Source organism: Lineus longissimus, chromosome 6 (genome assembly GCF_910592395.1).
Source record: "Lineus longissimus chromosome 6, tnLinLong1.2, whole genome shotgun sequence".
Classification (NCBI taxonomy): domain Eukaryota; kingdom Metazoa; phylum Nemertea; class Pilidiophora; order Heteronemertea; family Lineidae; genus Lineus; species Lineus longissimus.
Window position 1 is genome coordinate 1,752,982 of NC_088313.1, and position 20,500 is coordinate 1,773,481.

A 20,500-nucleotide genomic window follows, 5' to 3' on the forward strand; every position below is an offset into this window, starting at 1 on the left:
ACTGAAATGGTTGTTGGTTCGGGCAAGGTTTAATATTTGTAGCCAGGTCTAGTAGGGCTTATTCTGGATGTGCGTCGGCTTATTGAGCACAAAGCTCTCATGAATGCTTGGAAATTCTGCTTCGTCACTGCACTGGTTTCAAAATTCCATTGACACTCGACTTCAACTTCAACCTGTTACTCCTACTCTTTTTTTTTTCAAGTGGTAAGGATAGGTATGCATTCTAGATGACAGGGCCCGGATTTGAGAAGCCAGGATTTGTATTCTGGATGAACTGGCATGGATTTAGGACTAGAATTCCTCACATGCATTTGTGATGGACTCCATGATTTAGACATATCAGGTTCATTTTGCGGTCAGCTAACCATCCCCGAGAGTCGTTGCATCCTTACAAGAATTGTTATTTCCGGAGTAATTATGGCTTCCATGCCTTGATCGCGTTCTCGGCGGACATCTAGAAGTTATTCTTCAGTCTCATTGCACACTCCAAAAAGGCGTGATACCGATCCGAAAAATCGAAAAATCTGTACATGCTTTTGATATCTATAGTATTTGTGGAATTAATCGACGACTTTTTAGGAATTCCCCGATTCCTTGTACAGCTAATTATAACGTAGAATATAACTTATGAGTGATGTGGATCATATGTGGTGTGAACGTAGCCACATGCATCCCCTACTTTAACGACCCACTTTGATCCGGATCTGATTTTAAATGTGGCCACCAGGGGGCATAGTTCATAAATAATCAATGTCTATTTCTAGCTAGCTGGCGATACTGCGGCTTCCCTCGTCCGTCGTCGTCATGTGCAGAACTATTGTCTGACAATTTTCACAACAAGTTCTTCTTCAGGCTCTCCCTTCCATGTCGACAGATGAGCACAATGGCCCTGGCCGTTTCATTTTGAACCAGTATCCAAGACTGGTCATCTTATCATTAGGGCAGCATGCAGGGCCAACTATTAAGAAAACGACGAACATCGAAAAAGGAGAGGGGGACAGAGAGAGGAGACGGTGCCACTGTCACCTGCGAGGGATCCGTAGACAGTTGGCCACACAACTGAAGACAGGAGCCATAACACGGAGGGGATTGGTGGTGCTGATGGACTTGTTGGAGGGAGAAGGGTCAGTGAGTTATCCAGAGCCTCCACTTCTCTGACGGAGAGGGGGAAGAGAGAAGAGACGGTGCCAAGTGTCACCTGCGAGGGATCTGAAGACAGGAGCCATGACACGGAGGGGACTGGTGGTGCTGCTGGACTTTTTGGAGGGAGAAGGGCCAGTGAGTTATCCAGAGCCTCCACTTCTCTGATGGAGAGGGGGATAGAGAGAGGAGACGGTGCCAAGTGTCACCTGCGAGGGATCCGTAGACAGTTCGCCACACAACTGAATACAGGAGCCATGACACGGAGGGGGCCGGTGGCGCTGATAGATTTGTTGGAGGGAGAAGGGCCAGTGAGTTATCCAGAGCCTCCACTTCTTTATTGTCTACACACAGCACACACACACAACTGAAGACAGGAGCCATGACACGGAGGGGATTGGTGGCGCTGATAGACTTGTTGGAGGGAGAAGGACCAGTGAGTTATCCAGAGCCTCCACTTCTTTGATGGAGAGGGGGACAGAGAGAGGAGACGGTGCCAAGTGTCACCTGCGAGGGATCTGAAGACAGGAGCCATGACACGGAGGGGACTGGTGGCGCTGATAGACTTGTTGGAGGGAGAAGGGCCAGTGAGTTATCCAGAGCCTCCACTTCTTTGATGGAGAGGGGGACAGAGAGAGGAGTCGGTGCCAAGTGTCACCTGCGAGGGATCTGAAGACAGGAGCCATGACACGGAGGGGAATGGTGGTGCTGCTGGACTTGTTGGAGGGAGAAGGGCCAGTGAGTTATCCAGAACCTCCACTTCTCTGATGGAGAGGGGGGCAGAGAGAGGAGACGGTGCCAGTGTCACCTGCGAGGGATCCGTAGACAGTTGGCCACACAACTGAAGACAGGAGCCATGACACGGAGGGGCCGGTGGCGCTGATAGATTTGTTGGAGGGAGAAGGGCCAGTGAGTTATCCAGAGCCTCCACTTCTTTATTGTCTACACACAGCACACACACACAACTGAAGACAGGAGCCATGACACGGAGGGGATTGGTGGCGCTGATAGACTTGTTGGAGGGAGAAGGGCCAGTGAGTTATCGAGAGCCTCCACTTCTTTGATGGAGAGGGGGACAGAGAGAGGAGACGGTGCCAAGTGTCACCTGCGAGGGATCTGAAGACAGGAGCTATGACACGGAGGGGACTGGTGGTGCTGCTGGACTTGTTGGAGGGAGAAGGGCCAGTGAGTTATCCAGAGCCTCTACTTCTCTGATGGAGAGGGGGATAGAGAGAGGAGACGGTGCCAAGTGTCACCTGCGAGGGATCTGAAGACAGGAGCCATGACACGGAGGGGACTGGTGGTGCTGCTGGAGTTGTTGGAGGGAGAAGTGCCAGTGAGTTATCCAGAGCCTCCACTTCTCTGATGGAGAGGGGGATAGAGAGAGGAGACGGTGCCAAGTGTCACCTGCGAGGGATCCGTAGACAGTTCGCCACACAACTGAATACAGGAGCCATGACACGGAGGGGCCGGTGGCGCTGATAGATTTGTTGGAGGGAGAAGGGACAGTGAGTTATCCAGAGCCTCCACTTCTTTATTGTCTACACACAGCACACACACACAACTGAAGACAGGAGCCATGACACGGAGGGGATTGGTGGCGCTGATAGACTTGTTGGAGGGAGAAGGGCCAGTGAGTTATCCAGAGCCTCCACTTCTTTATTGTCTACACACAGCACACACACACAACTGAAGACAGGAGCCATGACACGGAGGGGATTGGTGGCGCTGATAGACTTGTTGGAGGGAGAAGGGCCAGTGAGTTATCCAGAGCCTCCACTTCTTTGATGGAGAGGGGGACAGAGAGAGGAGACGGTGCCAAGTGTCACCTGCGAGGGATCTGAAGACAGGAGCCATGACACGGAGGGGAATGGTGGTGCTGCTGGACTTTTTGGAGGGAGAAGGGCCAGTGAGTTATCCAGAGCCTCCACTTCTCTGATGGAGAGGGGGACAGAGAGAGGAGACGGTGCCAAGTGTCACCTGCGAGGGATCTGAAGACAGGAGCCATGACACGGAGGTGACTGGTGGCGCTGATAGACTTGTTGGAGGGAGAAGGGCCAGTGAGTTATCCAGAGCCTCCACTTCTTTGATGTCTACACACACACGCACACGTAAAAGGTCCGTCTGAATACAGCTTGGCCCCACAAAAATACACTCAACAACATGAATGATTCTTCTAATCATAAATTTTTATTTTCTCATATTCTTGATGAACATGTTGGTACGGTTTATTTTCCATAACCAGCCTCATCGCATTTGAATTGCCAGCTGCATGAGCTGACCGACTGTACCCCGGCACGACAGCATTGGCTGTGGGCATAGCAGAAGTATCCTACCTCAGCACATTGTCTGAAATTAAATTTGAGTCATGAGGAATGGAACCAGATGAAGGATCGTCATGGAACAAGCACCAACGTTGTTTTTGTATGAATGAGGAGGGTAGGGACTTTACATGTATTAATCATTTTCAATATATTTCTTTGTCTAATTTCATTCGCCGACTTCGGGGAGCATTCAATGACTTACCTCCGTTTTTGGAAGGCGATATTCAATTCCTCATCAAATTGATTGTCAGTCGACTCGCCTAAAACCACAGAAAATATTTTGGAGTTTAAGAAATGAAGAAATCTAAGGAAGGTCACTCAGTAAACAGTTGAATATACCTTGCTTTCTACAGCAATAGCACAGTCCGCCACAACTAAGGCCACCTGACCGGTCTCGGACGACCGCTATTGCGTGAGATGATCTTTAGATCTGAAGGTCATCCTCAAAATCCCGTGAAATGAGCCAGAAGAGAGTATACGAAGATTCAAGCATGCAATTTCAGGAAATCGATACTTCTGATTTAGTGTGTTGTAGACCTTCGTCGATTGGCGCTGATTTCAGATGTTCATCCTCAGATTAGAGAATAGCTGTCAGATTTGATGATCATCAGAATATCGGACGTCTGCTACTGCTGACCTCTCTTCCATGATTTCTCTGCCAGGCGCGTGAATTTTCACATCGCTTCATTTTAACCCGACGCGTTGCCGTCGCCGCACCTCTCAAACAAAATTGAACTATCTTCTACCGAAATTAGTAAAATAATACTTACTTGCTACACACGCAAAGGCCAACACTACAACCAGTAACACACAGGTGAACTTCATTTTCTCTGCAAAATACATAAAATTGGAGTTGTTAGCTCTCTCATAGCAACCTTTTTCCAGAGGTCAAAACCTTCATTTCAAAGAGCGCCAGAGCCTGATGTCCAAGAACATATGCGTTATAATTTTTACGGAAATTTCTACCAAGTCTCATAGCTACCAATCACACTAGCGGGTACATTTTTATTGGAGCAAGTACAACTCTCTGGTGTCTAGCGTTATAGTTTTCCCGCGTAGCCGACCGCAGTGGGGAAAGTTCCTGTCGGACTAGGCGTTTTGAAAAGTCATCAACAAGATCACTAAACAAGAACACTTGAAAAGTCATCAACATGATCATTAAACAAGAAAACTTACCGAGCGTATAGATATTGTCTGTAGAATGTTTAGTTCTGATGATCCGCTTTCGTACAATCACTCAGCTATATGTCACTAACCTAATTCGCAAGTTTGTATAGTAGGCCTAATTTTTTTCATATTCCGTCTTTGTGGTATGTATGGTATTAATGAAAATGTTAATTTTTAATAGCATATTATTCAGGATGATTATTATTCTATCATATATACTCGCATCGCAAGATTGGCAGCATGCTTTTCTTCTTAAGACCGGGTGTACCAACTGCAATTAAATGAAGCTATGAACATACTTTTCTGAGCAGACAATTCTGGACGGATTGTCTTATGTTCAAAAAAGAATGGCTTCACAAGATACAATGGTTGCGTAGTATCAAACCCAAATCACAAGAAGAATTTTAATTTTTCTGCGCTGAATTGTGTTGCAGATGGCCATTTCTACGAAGGACTTCGAAACTCAAAACTCGACTTCGAGATTCAAAACTTGACTTCGAAATTCAAAACTCGACTTCGAAATTCGAAACTCGACTTCGAGATTGACCAATGACCAATAGCCTTCGTGTGTGTAACTTCGTAACTTTGTTATCATTGCATTTTACTATGTGTTCTATGTACACGCCCACATGCACGTACATTGTACCCGTATATCACGCACGTATACAGTCTCATGATGTGTACTATTGGTGATATATAGTATGTATACGGCCTAAACCGATTTTGAAGTGGGCGGCCAACCACACCACGACGTACACGTTTGTTAACTTTTTAAGAGAAATGGCTTAATGGCGACAACTTGGCCAAGGAGAACCACCCCCCTACGTGGTTACCCTCTGCTGATGTCAATGAGATAATATTTGGCAGAATTCAATTACCTTTTGGAAAAATGCTACTGCACTACGCTTGGAGTCTAACGACTGAAATGGTTGTTGGTTCGGGCAAGGTTTAATATTTGTAGCCAGGTCTAGTAGGGCTTATTCTGGATGTGCGTCGGCTTATTGAGCACAAAGCTCTCATGAATGCTTGGAAATTCTGCTTCGTCACTGCACTGGTTTCAAAATTCCATTGACACTCGACTTCAACTTCAACCTGTTACTCCTACTCTTTTTTTTTTCAAGTGGTAAGGATAGGTATGCATTCTAGATGACAGGGCCCGGATTTGAGAAGCCAGGATTTGTATTCTGGATGAACTGGCATGGATTTAGGACTAGAATTCCTCACATGCACTTGTGATGGACTCCATGATTTAGACATATCAGGTTCATTTTGCGGTCAGCTAACCATCCCCGAGAGTCGTTGCATCCTTACAAGAATTGTTATTTCCGGAGTAATTATGGCTTCCATGCCTTGATCGCGTTCTCGGCGGACATCTAGAAGTTATTCTTCAGTCTCATTGCACACTCCAAAAAGGCGTGATACCGATCCGAAAAATCGAAAAATCTGTACATGCTTTTGATATCTATAGTATTTGTGGAATTAATCGACGACTTTTTAGGAATTCCCCGATTCCTTGTACAGCTAATTATAACGTAGAATATAACTTATGAGTGATGTGGATCATATGTGGTGTGAACGTAGCCACATGCATCCCCTACTTTAACGACCCACTTTGATCCGGATCTGATTTTAAATGTGGCCACCAGGGGGCAAAGTTCATAAATAATCAATGTCTATTTCTAGCTAGCTGGCGATACTGCGGCTTCCCTCGTCCGTCGTCGTCATGTGCAGAACTATTGTCTGACAATTTTCACAACAAGTTCTTCTTCAGGCTCTCCCTTCCATGTCGACAGATGAGCACAATGGCCCTGGCCGTTTCATTTTGAACCAGTATCCAAGACTGGTCATCTTATCATTAGGACAGCATGCAGGGCCAACTATTAAGAAAACGACGAACATCGAAAAAGGAGAGGGGGGCAGAGAGAGGAGACGGTGCCAGTGTCACCTGCGAGGGATCCGTAGACAGTTCGCCACACAACTGAATACAGGAGCCATGACACGGAGGGGGCCGGTGGCGCTGATAGATTTGTTGGAGGGAGAAGGGCCAGTGAGTTATCCAGAGCCTCCACTTCTTTATTGTCTACACACAGCACACACACACAACTGAAGACAGGAGCCATGACACGGAGGGGATTGGTGGCGCTGATAGACTTGTTGGAGGGAGAAGGGCCAGTGAGTTATCCAGAGCCTCCACTTCTTTGATGGAGAGGGGGACAGAGAGAGGAGACGGTGCCAAGTGTCACCTGCGAGGGATCTGAAGACAGGAGCTATGACACGGAGGGGACTGGTGGTGCTGCTGGACTTGTTGGAGGGAGAAGGGCCAGTGAGTTATCCAGAGCCTCCACTTCTCTGATGGAGAGGGGGCTAGAGAGAGGAGACGGTGCCAAGTGTCACCTGCGAGGGATCTGAAGACAGGAGCCATGACACGGAGGGGACTGGTGGTGCTGCTGGACTTGTTGGAGGGAGAAGGGCCAGTGAGTTATCCAGAGCCTCCACTTCTCTGATGGAGAGGGGGACAGAGAGAGGAGACGGTGCCAGTGTCACCTGCGAGGGATCCGTAGACAGTTGGCCACACAACTGAAGACAGGAGCCATGACACGGAGGGGCCGGTGGCGCTGATAGATTTGTTGGAGGGAGAAGGGCCAGTGAGTTATCCAGAGCCTCCACTTCTTTATTGTCTACACACAGCACACACACACAACTGAAGACAGGAGCCATGACACGGAGGGGATTGGTGGCGCTGATAGACTTGTTGGAGGGAGAAGGGCCAGTGAGTTATCCAGAGCCTCCACTTCTTTGATGGAGAGGGGGACAGAGAGAGGAGACGGTGCCAAGTGTCACCTGCGAGGGATCTGAAGACAGGAGCCATGACACGGAGGGGACTGGTGGTGCTGCTGGACTTGTTGGAGGGAGAAGGGCCAGTGAGTTATCCAGAGCCTCCACTTCTCTGATGGAGAGGGGGACAGAGAGAGGAGACGGTGCCAGTGTCACCTGCGAGGGATCCGTAGACAGTTGGCCACACAACTGAAGACAGGAGCCATGACACGGAGGGGCCGGTGGCGCTGATAGATTTGTTGGAGGGAGAAGGGCCAGTGAGTTATCCAGAGCCTCCACTTCTTTATTGTCTACACACAGCACACACACACAACTGAAGACAGGAGCTATGACACGGAGGGGACTGGTGGTGCTGCTGGACTTGTTGGAGGGAGAAGGGCCAGTGAGTTATCCAGAGCCTCCACTTCTCTGATTGAGAGGGGGATAGAGAGAGGAGACGGTGCCAAGTGTCACCTGCGAGGGATCTGAAGACAGGAGCCATGACACGGAGGGGCCGGTGGCGCTGATAGATTTGTTGGAGGGAGAAGGGCCAGTGAGTTATCCAGAGCCTCCACTTCTTTATTGTCTATACACAGCACACACACACAACTGAAGACAGGAGCCATGACACGGAGGGGACTGGTGGCGCTGATAGACTTGTTGGAGGGAGAAGGGCCAGTGAGTTATCCAGAGCCTCCACTTCTTTGATGTCTACACACACACGCACACGTAAAAGGTCCGTTTGAATACAGCTTGGCCCCACAAAAATACACTCAACAACATGAATGATTCTTCTAATCATAAATTTTTATTTTCTCATATTCTTGATGAACATGTTGGTACGGTTTATTTTCCATAACCAGCCTCATCGCATTTGAATTGCCAGCTGCATGAGCTGACCGACTGTACCCCGGCACGACAGCATTGGCTGTGGGCATAGCAGAAGTATCCTACCTCAGCACATTGTCTGAAATTAAATTTGAGTCATGAGGAATGGAACCAGATGAAGGATCGTCATGGAACAAGCACCAACGTTGTTTTTGTATGAATGAGGAGGGTAGGGACTTTACATGTATTAATCATTTTCAATATATTTCTTTGTCTAATTTCATTCGCCGACTTCGGGGAGCATTCAATGACTTACCTCCGTTTTTGGAAGGCGATATTCAATTCCTCATCAAATTGATTTTCAGTCGACTCGGCTAAAACCACAGAAAATATTTTGGAGTTTAAGAAATGAAGAAATCTAAGGAAGGTCACTCAGTAAACAGTTGAATATACCTTGCTTTCTACAGCAATAGCACAGTCCGCCACAACTAAGGCCACCTGACCGGTCTCGGACGACCGCTATTGCGTGAGATGATCTTTAGATCTGAAGGTCATCCTCAAATCCCGTGAAATGAGCCAGAAGAGAGTATATGAAGATTCAAGCATGCAATTTCAGGAAATCGATACTTCTGATTTAGTGTGTTGTAGACCTCCGTCGATTGGCGCTGATTTCAGATGTTCATCCTCAGATTAGAGAATAGCTGTCAGATTTGATGATCATCAGAATATCGGACGTCTGCTACTGCTGACCTCTCTTCCATGATTTCTCTGCCAGGCGCGTGAATTTTCACATCGCTTCATTTTAACCCGACGCGTTGCCGTCGCCGCACCTCTCAAACAAAATTGAACTATCTTCTACCGAAATTAGTAAAATAATACTTACTTGCTACACACGCAAAGGCCAACACTACAACCAGTAACACACAGGTGAACTTCATTTTCTCTGCAAAATACATAAAATTGGAGTTGTTAGCTCTCTCATAGCAACCTTTTTCCAGAGGTCAAAACCTTCATTTCAAAGAGCGCCAGAGCCTGATGTCCAAGAACATATGCGTTATAATTTTTACGGAAATTTCTACCAAGTCTCATAGCTACCAATCACACTAGCGGGTACATTTTTATTGGAGCAACTACAACTCTCTGGTGTCTAGCGTTATAGTTTTCCCGCGTAGCCGACCGCAGTGGGGAAAGTTCCTGTCGGACTAGGCGTTTTGAAAAGTCATCAACAAGATCACTAAACAAGAACACTTGAAAAGTCATCAACATGATCATTAAACAAGAAAACTTACCGAGCGTATAGATATTGTCTGTAGAATGTTTAGTTCTGATGATCCGCTTTCGTACAATCACTCAGCTATATGTCACTAACTTAATTCGCAAGTTTATATAGTAGGCCTAATTTTTTTCATATTCCGTCTTTGTGGTATGTATGATAATGAAAATGTTAATTTTTAATAGCATATTATTCAGGATGATTATTATTCTATCATATATACTCGCATCGCTAGATTGGCAGCATGTTTTTCTTCTTAAGACCGGGTGTACCAACTGCAATTAAATGAAGCTATGAACATACTTTTCTGAGCAGACAATTCTGGACGGATTGTCTTATGTTCAAAAAAGAATGGCTTCACAAGATACAATGGTTGCGTAGTATCAAACCCAAATCACAAGAAGAATTTTAATTTTTCTGCGCTGAATTGTGTTGCAGATGGCCATTTCTACGAAGGACTTCGAAACTCAAAACTCGACTTCGAGATTCAAAACTTGACTTCGAAATTCAAAACTCGACTTCGAAATTCGAAGCTCGACTTCGAGATTGACCAATGACCAATAGCCTTCGTGTGTGTAACTTCGTAACTTTGTTATCATTGCATTTTACTATGTGTTCTATGTACACGCCCACATGCACGTACATTGTACCCGTATATCACGCACGTATACAGTCTCATGATGTGTACTATTGGTGATATATAGTATGTATACGGCCTAAACCGATTTTGAAGTGGGCGGCCAACCACACCACGACGTACACGTTTGTTAACTTTTTAAGAGAAATGGCTTAATGGCGACAACTTGGCCAGGGAGAACCACCCTCCTACGTGGTTACCCTCTGCTGATGTCAATGAGATAATATTTGGCAGAATTCACTTACCTTTTGGAAAAATGCTACTGCACTACGCTTGGAGTCCAACGACTGAAATGGTTGTTGGTTCGGGCAAGGTTTAATATTTGTAGCCATGTCTAGTAGGGCTTATTCTGGATGTGCGTCGGCTTATTGAGCACAAAGCTCTCATGAATGCTTGGAAATTCTGCTTCGTCACTGCACTGGTTTCAAAATTCCATTGACACTCGACTTCAACTTCAACCTGTTACTCCTACTCTTTTTTTTTCAAGTGGTAAGGATAGGTATGCATTCTAGATGACAGGGCCCGGATTTGAGAAGCCAGGATTTGTATTCTGGATGAACTGGCATGGATTTAGGACTAGAATTCCTCACATGCATTTGTGATGGACTCCATGGTTTAGACATATCAGGTTCATTTTGCGGTCAGCTAACCATCCCCGAGAGTCGTTGCATCCTTACAAGAATTGTTATTTCCGGAGTAATTATGGCTTCCATGCCTTGATCGCGTTCTCGGCGGACATCTAGAAGTTATTCTTCTGTCTCATTGCACACTCCAAAAAGGCGTGATACCGATCCGAAAAATCGAAAAATCTGTACATGCTTTTGATATCTATAGTATTTGTGGAATTAATCGACGACTTTTTAGGAATTCCCCGATTCCTTGTACAGCTAATTATAACGTAGAATATAACTTATGAGTGATGTGGATCATATGTGGTGTGAACGTAGCCACATGCATCCCCTACTTTAACGACCCACTTTGATCCGGATCTGATTTTAAATGTGGCCACCAGGGGGCAAAGTTCATAAATAATCAATGTCTATTTCTAGCTATCTGGCGATACTGCGGCTTCCCTCGTCCGTCGTCGTCATGTGCAGAACTATTGTCTGACAATTTTCACAACAAGTTCTTCTTCAGGCTCTCACTTCCATGTCGACAGATGAGCACAATGGCCCTGGCCGTTTCATTTTGAACCAGTATCCAAGACTGGTCATCTTATCATTAGGACAGCATGCAGGGCCAACTATTAAGAAAACGACGAACATCGAAAAAGGAGAGGGGGACAGAGAGAGGAGACGGTGCCAGTGTCACCTGCGAGGGATCCGTAGACAGTTGGCCACACAACTGAAGACAGGAGCCATGACACGGAGGGGATTGGTGGTGCTGATGGACTTGTTGGAGGGAGAAGGGTCAGTGAGTTATCCAGAGCCTCCACTTCTCTGACGGAGAGGGGGCAGAGAGAGGAGACGGTGCCAAGTGTCACCTGCGAGGGATCTGAAGACAGGAGCCATGACACGGAGGGGAATGGTGGTGCTGCTGGACTTTTTGGAGGGAGAAGGGCTAGTGAGTTATCCAGAGCCTCCACTTCTCTGATGGAGAGGGGGACAGAGAGAGGAGACGGGGCCAAGTGTCACCTGCTAGGGATCCGTAGACAGTTCGCCACACAACTGAATACAGGAGCCATGACACGGAGGGGGCCGGTGGCGCTGATAGATTTGTTGGAGGGAGAAGGGCCAGTGAGTTATCCAGAGCCTCCACTTCTTTATTGTCTACACACAGCACACACACACAACTGAAGACAGGAGCCATGACACGGAGGGGACTGATGGCGCTGATAGACTTGTTGGGGGGAGAAGGGCCAGTGAGTTATCCAGAGCCTCCACTTCTTTGATGGAGAGGGGGACAGAGAGAGGAGACGGTGCCAAGTGTCACCTGCGAGGGATCTGAAGACAGGAGCCATGACACGGAGGGGATTGGTGGTGCTGCTGGACTTGTTGGAGGGAGAAGGGCCAGTGAGTTATCCAGAGCCTCCACTTCTCTGATGGAGAGGGGGATAGAGAGAGGAGACGGTGCCAAGTGTCACCTGCGAGGGATCTGAAGACAGGAGCCATGACACGGAGGGGACTGGTGGTGCTGCTGGAGTTGTTGGAGGGAGAAGGGCCAGTGAGTTATCCAGAGCCTCCACTTCTCTGATGGAGAGGGGGATAGAGAGAGGAGACGGTGCCAAGTGTCACCTGCGAGGGATCTGAAGACAGGAGCCATGACACGGAGGGGACTGGTGGTGCTGCTGGAGTTGTTGGAGGGAGAAGGGCCAGTGAGTTATCCAGAGCCTCCACTTCTTTGAGGGGGAAGGGGGACAGAGATAGGAGACGGTGCCAGTGTCACCTGCGAGGGATCCGTGGACAGTTGGCCACACAACTGAAGACAGGAGCCATGACATGGAGGGGCCGGTGGCGCTGATAGATTTGTTGGAGGGAGAAGGGCCAGTGAGTTATCCAGAGCCTCCACTTCTTTGAGGGGGAAGGGGGACAGAGATAGGAGACGGTGCCAGTGTCACCTGCGAGGGATCCGAAGACAGGAGCCATGACACGGAGGGGACTGGTGGTGCTGCTGGAGTTGTTGGAGGGAGAAGGGCCAGTGAGTTATCCAGAGCCTCCACTTCTTTGAGGGGGAAGGGGGACAGAGATAGGAGACGGTGCCAGTGTCACCTGCGAGGGATCCGTGGACAGTTGGCCACACAACTGAAGACAGGAGCCATGACACGGAGGTGACTGGTGGCGCTGATAGACTTGTTGGACGGAGAAGGGCCAGTGAGTTATCCAGAGCCTCCACTTCTTTGATGTCTACACACACACGCGCACGTAAAAGGTCCGTTCGAATACAGCTTGGCCCCACAAAAATACACTCAACAACATGAATGATTCTTCTAATCATAAATTTTTATTTTCTCATATTCTTGATGAACATGTTGGTACGGTTTATTTTCCATAACCAGCCTCATCGCATTTGAAATGCCAGCTGCATGAGCTGACCGACTGTACCCCGGCACGACAGCATTGGCTGTGGGCAAGGCAGAAGTATCCTACCTCAACACATGGTCTGAAATTAAATTTGAGTCATGAGGAATGGAACCAGATGAAGGATCGTCATGGAACAAGCACCAACGTTGTTTTTGTATGAATGAGGAGGGTAGGGACTTTACATGTATTAATCATTTTCAATATATTTCTTTGTCTAATTTCATTCGCCGACTTCGGGGAGCATTCAATGACTTACCTCCGTTTTTGGAAGGCGATATTCAATTCCTCATCAAATTGATTGTCAGTCGACTCGGCTAAAACCACAGAAAATATTTTGGAGTTTAAGAAATGAAGAAATCTGAGGAAGGTCACTCAGTAAACAGTTGAATATACCTTGCTTTCTACAGCAATAGCACAGTCCGCCACAACTAAGGCCACCTGACCGGTCTCGGACGACCGCTATTGCGTGAGATGATCTTTAGATCTGAAGGTCATCCTCAAAATCCCGTGAAATGAGCCAGAAGAGAGTATACGAAGATTCAAGCATGCAATTTCAGGAAATCGATACTTCTGATTTAGTGTGTTGTAGACCTCCGTCGATTGGCGCTGATTTCAGATTTTCATCCTCAGATTAGAGAATAGCTGTCAGATTTGATGATCATCAGAATATCGGACGTCTGCTACTGCTGACCTCTCTTCCATGATTTCTCTGCCAGGCGCGTGAATTTTCACATCGCTTCATTTTAACCCGACGCGTTGCCGTCGCCGCACCTCTCAAACAAAATTGAACTATCTTCTACTGAAATTAGTAAAATAATACTTACTTGCTACACAAGCAAAGGCCAACACTACAACCAGTAACACACAGGTGAACTTCATTTTCTCTGCAAAATACATAAAATTGGAGTTGTTAGCTCTCTCATAGCAACCTTTTTCCAGAGGTCAAAACCTTCATTTCAAAGAGCGCCAGAGTCTGATGTCCAAGAACTTAAGCGTTATAATTTCCACGGAAATTTCTACCAAGTCTCATAGCTACCAATCACACTAGCGGGTACATTTTTATTGGATCAAGTACAACTCTCTGGTGTCTAGCGTTATAGTTTTTCCGCGTAGCCGACCGCAGTGGGGAAAGTTCTTGTCGGACTAGGCGTTTTGAAAAGTCATCAACAAGATCACAAAACAAGAAAACTTAAAAAGTCATCAACGAGATCGTTAAACAAGAAAACTTACCGAGCGTATAGATATTGTCTGTAGAATGTATAGTTCTGATGATCCGCTTTCGTACAATCACTCAGCTATATGTCACTAACTTAATTCGCAAGTTTATATAGTAGGCCTAATTTTTTTCATATTCCGTCTTTGTGGTATGTATGATATTAATCAAAATGTTAATTTTCAATTAGCATATTATTCAGGATGATTATTATTCTATCATACTCGCATCGCTAGATTGGCAGCATGTTTTTCTTCTTAAGACCGGCTGTACCAACTGCAATTAAATGAAGCTATGAACATACTTTTCTGAGCAGACAATTCTGGACGGATTGTCTTATGTTCAAAAAAGAATGGCTTCACAAGATACAATGGTTGCGTAGTATCAAACCCAAATCACAAGAAGAATTTTAATTTTTCTGCGCTGAATTGTGTTGCAGATGGCCATTTCTACGAAGGACTTCGAAACTCAAAACTCGACTTCGAGATTCGAAACTTGACTTCGAAATTCAAAACTCGACTTCGAAATTCAAAACTCGACTTCGAGATTGACCAATGACCAATAGCCTTCGTGTGTGTAACTTCGTAACTTTGTTATCATTGCATTTTACTATGTGTTCTATGTACACGCCCACATGCAGCTGCAGTGATGCACGTACATTGTACCCGTATATCACGCACGTACAGTCTCATGATGTGTACTATTGGTGATATATAGTATGTATACGGCCTAAACCGATTTTGAAGTGGGCGGCCAACCACACCACGACGTACACGTTTGTTAACTTTTTAAGAGAAATGGCTTAATGGCGACAACTTGGCCAGGTAGAACCACCCTCCTACGTGGTTACCCTCTGCTGATGTCAATGAGATAATATTTGGCAGAATTCACTTTTTGGAAAAATGCTACTGCATTACGCTTGGAGTCCAACGACTGAAATGGTTGTTGGTTCGGGCAAGGTTTAATATTTGTAGCCAGGTCTAGTAGGGCTTATTCTGGATGTGCGTCGGCTTATTGAGCACAAAGCTCTCATGAATGCTTGGAAATTCTGCTTCGTCACTGCACTGGTTTCAAAATTCCATTGACACTCGACTTCAAGGAGCTGGGTTCATGCAACAATCCTGGAGACTACGATGCAACATATCCGTTTCAGATTTGGACTCTCACATCGAGGCAGGTGCTAATGATCGTTTTTTTTCTAAAAATAAATTCCAGTTAATTTGTCTAAACAAATTAAGGCCCTCAAAGACCTCGATTTACATTTTTTTTGAATATTGCCTATTTCCGCCGAACTGTTAAAAAAAGCGATCGTTAGCATCTTCAATGCAAAGATTGCTATATTGTACAAAATAAATTTTTCGAATATATCCATCCATACACAAAAGAAAAACTTGTAGCAAAATTTCGAAGTCGAGTTCGGAATTTTGAAGTCAAGTTTGGAATTTCGAAGTCGAGTTTGGAATTTCGAAGTCAGTTTGGAATTTCGAAGTCGAGTTTGGAATTTTGAAGTCAGTTTTGAATTTCGAAGTCAAGTTTGGAATTTCGAAGTGGAATTTCGAAGTCGAGTTTGGAATTTCGAAGTCGAGTTTTGTATTTCGAAGTCGAGTTTTGAATTTCGAATTGAGATTCTGGGCTTGCGTACATTTTGTTAAACGCATACTCTTTACTGAACACCTCAGCTGCAGTACGAAGTTCACTTTAAGCGATGACTCATTTGTTATTTATGCCAATTGTTTACTCATCAGAATGATGAATTAAAGATATTCGCGTCGCCACCGGTGGCATCCATTGGAAAAAAAATCGTATAATTGGAGATAGGTGCCTGGTAAAATTAATTACTAGGTAATGAACAGGTATTAGTCAGCATGATTAACATCTGGAGCGGGCAGAAATGAGATATTCATATACGTCGTGTATTTATGTAATATAATTTAATGTAACTGTGTTGCTATTTTGGATGTTGTCAGTGTGAAACACGCCCAGGTCAGTATTAAAGGGCCGGGGATATATAGCAAGCCCTGGCTGAAAAAGTTTGAATTGCGGTTGTTTCGCTCCCTGACCTTTTCGCCCCCAGGTGTCTCGCTCCTAATCGACAGCTTACAACCTAGCGACACTATTACATTTCACAACCCAGCTGTCACAGATACATTTACAACCTGCCCCAACTAAGGTTCCTAAGTGAAATTGAGCAACTTCAACAAGTCAATTCACGATTTTCAGCAACTTTTTAATGGTGGTGCGGGAAAATTTGCGATTGTTATAACTGAGGTTGGGAGTTAAGCTTGGCTTTTTGGCACGATTACCCGATCAGTAAGGCAAAGATCTTTCTCAATTTGGTAGGAAGGAACATGAAGCTTGGTCATTGTTGACTTGATAAGTCTGTGTTGGTGCTTATTCTTCGTATTTCAAATCTACAATATCCCACGTAGTGCAACCACCGGTGTAGTCAGTCGCTGAGAGTAGACTTGGTACTTAAAAAAACGGCTTATGTCCCCAGCCTTTGACGTTATCAGTTACATCTTATCATACCGCATCTTGTCAAGACTTGGCTAATAATCCATATTGATCATGCTGATTGCTTCAAATCTTGATTTATTTCGTACTGGAGATTATTGTTGCGGTACATTCGGAACTGGGTATCACAGTTGGGACAACCTCTGCCTTCTCTACACGTACAAAAACATTTGAGATTCATTGGTGTGTTGAGATTTTGAAATGCGGGGCGTTGGTGTTAAATCTCATCTGTAATCCGCCGGAAAATAAACTGATAGGGTCGTTGAACTATCATGACACAGCTATCACATTAATGTACACTATCAGGTCCTGTTTCTTCAACAAGAAAGTGGCCGGTGTCTGTTCTGTCCTCTCCATTACCCTCATGTCCAGCACCCGATATAAGACCAGCTTATCCCCAAGATCCTTCGGGGGCACTGGCCGTCAAGCTTCCAGCTTCCTTTCATCTGAAAATGTGGTTACCCACGTCTTGGCATCGTACAGCAGTACTGTACCCTAGTGGCTGTATTGCGTGTGCAACTAGGCCAGCACACTTCAGTATACATGTGAAGTGAATTACAATTTCAATCCAAGGCTTTGAATTTCTAGGATACTTTTATTCTCAATCAGTTTCATATCAGGAATACATTCATGATTTTATGAAGCTGCCTTTGCTGGAGAGTGAATTCAAATAGTCTCTCCAATACGTTTTCAATTGCGGTGCATTAGTATTGCATCTATCATCTCGTTCTACGCCGCTGAGCGAAGGCAATATATGTAAAGTAATTTCGCGTTAAACTAACATCTATTCACTCGTCAGGGAGCCACGCTCAAGTTAAATTAAATTTGAATTTCGTGTCTCTCTTGGGGTTGCCTTATAGATTCATTTGATGTGACTGATCGGCTTGGGGATGCGCTGCCTTGCTGAGACCTTCGTCGAGGGGAAGTACACCAGGCAGGGCTTCCCGAGGCTAATAAAAAAGCCGACCTTCCGCGTCGCGACGACTGATAAATATTTGATCCTGACTGTGGAACGTGTCTAATGAATAGATAGTTTATTTCGCGATAAGGGGGCCGGACAGCGGGATTTAATTTTCAACATCGTATAGACATTTAAGACGAGATAAAAAAAACTGTCAAAAATGATGCTGTGAAAAACTTTGATGTGTCTCTGTAACTTTTAGGTCCATTATATAGGTTCGTCCAAGTTACAAACCGTGACATTACACGTTCTAATCCAATCTGGTGTTATTAGACAAACTAATCCTATGATAATAATAATAATAATTGTATCAACCTACCTAGAAAGGGAGAATAACATTATATAATCATGATACATAATACATAAAACATTCAGCCCTTGGTACAATATTGAATGAGTAACTAAAACCGTGTGAGGTGTCTGACCTCAGTGACCATCCCCTTCTCCCGGCAGTGCCTATTGCCAGAGTTCCAGCCTATTAGTTGATTGTGGCTTCCTCGGGCTTTTCTTCCAACAAGACAGGGCAGAATCTGTTTACAAACCTGCCATGCTGCGAGCTGAAATACGGTGTAGACGTTAGAAAGATTTAGACAGAGCAACTTGATGAGAAAACTTTCAAAAATTGCCTTAGGATCGAAAAGTTGCCTGTACTAATGGCACGAATGCAACCCAAAATAGAATAATGTGAAATGCACAATGTCACCCAGGTGAAAGTGAAAATGAAATAATCATGGGTTCGCGGAATGTCAAACACTTAATGTCAACAGTTTCCCTTTCCTGGAGAGGTTTTTTCACCGTGACATTGTTAGCACGATCTGACGCCAGAACCATTGCTGGATCTGCCATACCGTTCTAATAATATTCATGCTTTTGTTGCTTCGCTTGTCGCTCCGCAAGGCGTTTTGTTTCCAAGCAAGAGAAACGCGCTGTTGGACTATAGGGTGTCCTTAAAATATAACATGTATTTATTTCCTCTTATGAAAACCATCTTGAACCTTAATATATATTGACATTGCTACATCGTGCGTCCAATATTGGCGAAGGCAACGGAGGAAATACCGCTGGAAGTTTCGTATGATGAAAACGCAACTTTCTGCAGTTGTGTTGACACAGGGCCATGCTTGCCAAGTTTACTCGCCTCGCATTTTTGTGAAAAGTTTTACTCCACTCCGGTTTTCATTTTTTTCTAATAACCAGCGGGACACATGTACACAGAGCAGAAAAACGACCCATGCCGACAAGGGGTTGGTTCAATACTTTCTTAGAGACTGAACAATTCAAACTTTCTATTCATATGATGGTTTTCCATTTTTAGATGAACCAGATTTGTTGCGCAGGGATATTTTATCGAAAAGACGTCACCGGCGACGACCTGTACGAAAACAGAAAAATTATCAATAAAAAATCACCATCTCGCTTAAGTAATTCATACCCTATATTCCTGATCTCGCACATATCTCATCATCATCCCAATATCTCGCCTTTAAAGTAAGAAAACATAAAATTAAACACCACCCGATTTCTTCTTTCTATCCATCACAATTCTTCAATAAGTAAGACGCATTTCCTTCCTAGTTACACTTAGCGTGCAGTCAACGTTATTCAGATTGGCATTTTTAGAAGAAGTGTTAACTCTGCCTATCAGCGTCATAACAAGCCATCCTGATGTTGACGCCCTTTTTACTGTTACGTTTCTACGAACAGTATAAAAAGAGAGGGGAAGAGCAAGCCAGGGCATGCGAGGACGGAATAACATGTTCGGGTTGAATACTTTTTCTGGCGTATATACAACTTGTTCATGACCAATGGTATTATTAAAGGCTTTATTACCAAGATTTCGGATGCTCAGTGGCCTTCCAATCTGCAGTTAGTGTACTGGTGAATAAAGAGGAGAACGTATCGGAGGGATAATCCATCTTGAAACATTAACATGTTTAAGCCAGACCGTTTTTTTCTGAATAACCCGATATGCAATAAATGTATTAGTCTAAATAATCGTTGTTGCAGAGGAAGTACTGATATGTACGAAATACTGCTAACTCACTCTGATACCAATATGATGTGGAGTCTTTACCGCAATCTACGGACGTGTGGTACGTAATCTTGTTGCCTCCCTAATTCAATCATTCTATCAATTACTGTAACTTTGTCCGAATTTTCTAGAAGAACGATCAAAACTTTCACGCGGGCTTAACCACAGCCTCGAGACGTTGATTAAAAATTTCCACTCGACTCAGAGTCGAAAATTCGCCAGGTTGCGAGAGACATTTCTGGGTGACTGCATATATTCTCTTTTCAGCAGATGAAATAGAAGGTAGAAACTAAAGAGTGAGATCATGTAATTCTGAATGACATGAAACACGCGGCCTTAACCACAAGACATCGGCACTCGAGTCTTGTTTCGCCAGGTGTAATCAATGGCTGCATCCCTTCATTCAGCAAATGAAATCTAAAGGCAGTCACTCGATACTACTCGAAAAAGTGACATCACGTACCTCCGAGGAACTTCGAACTTCAGTGACAGTCACTTTGTTTCTCGGCGAAAATCATCCAAGTTTGCTAAAAACCGTTAAAAACTGTGTCATAGAAACCCGGGGTGAATGAATATC

At 44.9% G+C, this 20,500-nt stretch overlaps 3 protein-coding genes and 1 long non-coding RNA gene across 7 annotated transcripts in view; 1 reads left to right on the forward strand and 3 right to left on the reverse strand.

Annotated features, from left to right (window-relative positions):
• Nucleotides 1–20,500, forward strand: part of LOC135489058 (probable G-protein coupled receptor No18) — a 167,538-nt gene that overhangs the window by 120,337 nt on the left and 26,701 nt on the right. The window lies entirely within an intron of this gene.
• On the reverse strand, nucleotides 3,309–4,699 carry LOC135489903 (conotoxin ArMKLT2-0111-like). The gene is made up of 4 exons (XM_064775530.1): nucleotides 4,641–4,699; nucleotides 4,235–4,294; nucleotides 3,667–3,724; nucleotides 3,309–3,489 (listed from the first exon to the last, which is right to left on the reverse strand). Exons 2-4 carry the CDS (start codon nucleotides 4,287–4,289, stop codon nucleotides 3,369–3,371), a joined length of 234 nt encoding a protein of 77 aa, XP_064631600.1. The 5' UTR covers nucleotides 4,290–4,294; nucleotides 4,641–4,699; the 3' UTR covers nucleotides 3,309–3,368.
• Nucleotides 8,232–9,621, reverse strand: LOC135489807 (conotoxin ArMKLT2-032-like). The gene is made up of 4 exons (XM_064775361.1): nucleotides 9,563–9,621; nucleotides 9,157–9,216; nucleotides 8,590–8,647; nucleotides 8,232–8,412 (listed from the first exon to the last, which is right to left on the reverse strand). Exons 2-4 carry the CDS (start codon nucleotides 9,209–9,211, stop codon nucleotides 8,292–8,294), a joined length of 234 nt encoding a protein of 77 aa, XP_064631431.1. The 5' UTR covers nucleotides 9,212–9,216; nucleotides 9,563–9,621; the 3' UTR covers nucleotides 8,232–8,291.
• Nucleotides 13,102–14,502, reverse strand: LOC135489735 (uncharacterized). The gene is made up of 4 exons (XR_010447208.1): nucleotides 14,434–14,502; nucleotides 14,028–14,087; nucleotides 13,460–13,517; nucleotides 13,102–13,282 (listed from the first exon to the last, which is right to left on the reverse strand). It is a non-coding gene; the product is annotated as an uncharacterized LOC135489735 (long non-coding RNA).

What these genes read in the sequence shown, in the direction of transcription:
- LOC135489903 (XM_064775530.1), bottom strand. Translation starts at nt 4,289, where the DNA reads ATGAAGTTCACCTGTGTGTTACTGGTTGTAGTGTTGGCCTTTGCGTGT. An exon ending in GGCCTTTGCGTGTGTAGCAA is followed by an intron (nt 3,725 to 4,234) that starts GTAAGTATTATT and finishes CTGTGGTTTTAG; the next exon opens with GCGAGTCGACTGACAATCAA. An exon ending in ATCGCCTTCCAAAAACGGAG is followed by an intron (nt 3,490 to 3,666) that starts GTAAGTCATTGA and finishes ATTTAATTTCAG; the next exon opens with ACAATGTGCTGAGGTAGGAT.
- LOC135489807 (XM_064775361.1), bottom strand. Translation starts at nt 9,211, where the DNA reads ATGAAGTTCACCTGTGTGTTACTGGTTGTAGTGTTGGCCTTTGCGTGT. An exon ending in GGCCTTTGCGTGTGTAGCAA is followed by an intron (nt 8,648 to 9,156) that starts GTAAGTATTATT and finishes CTGTGGTTTTAG; the next exon opens with CCGAGTCGACTGAAAATCAA. An exon ending in ATCGCCTTCCAAAAACGGAG is followed by an intron (nt 8,413 to 8,589) that starts GTAAGTCATTGA and finishes ATTTAATTTCAG; the next exon opens with ACAATGTGCTGAGGTAGGAT.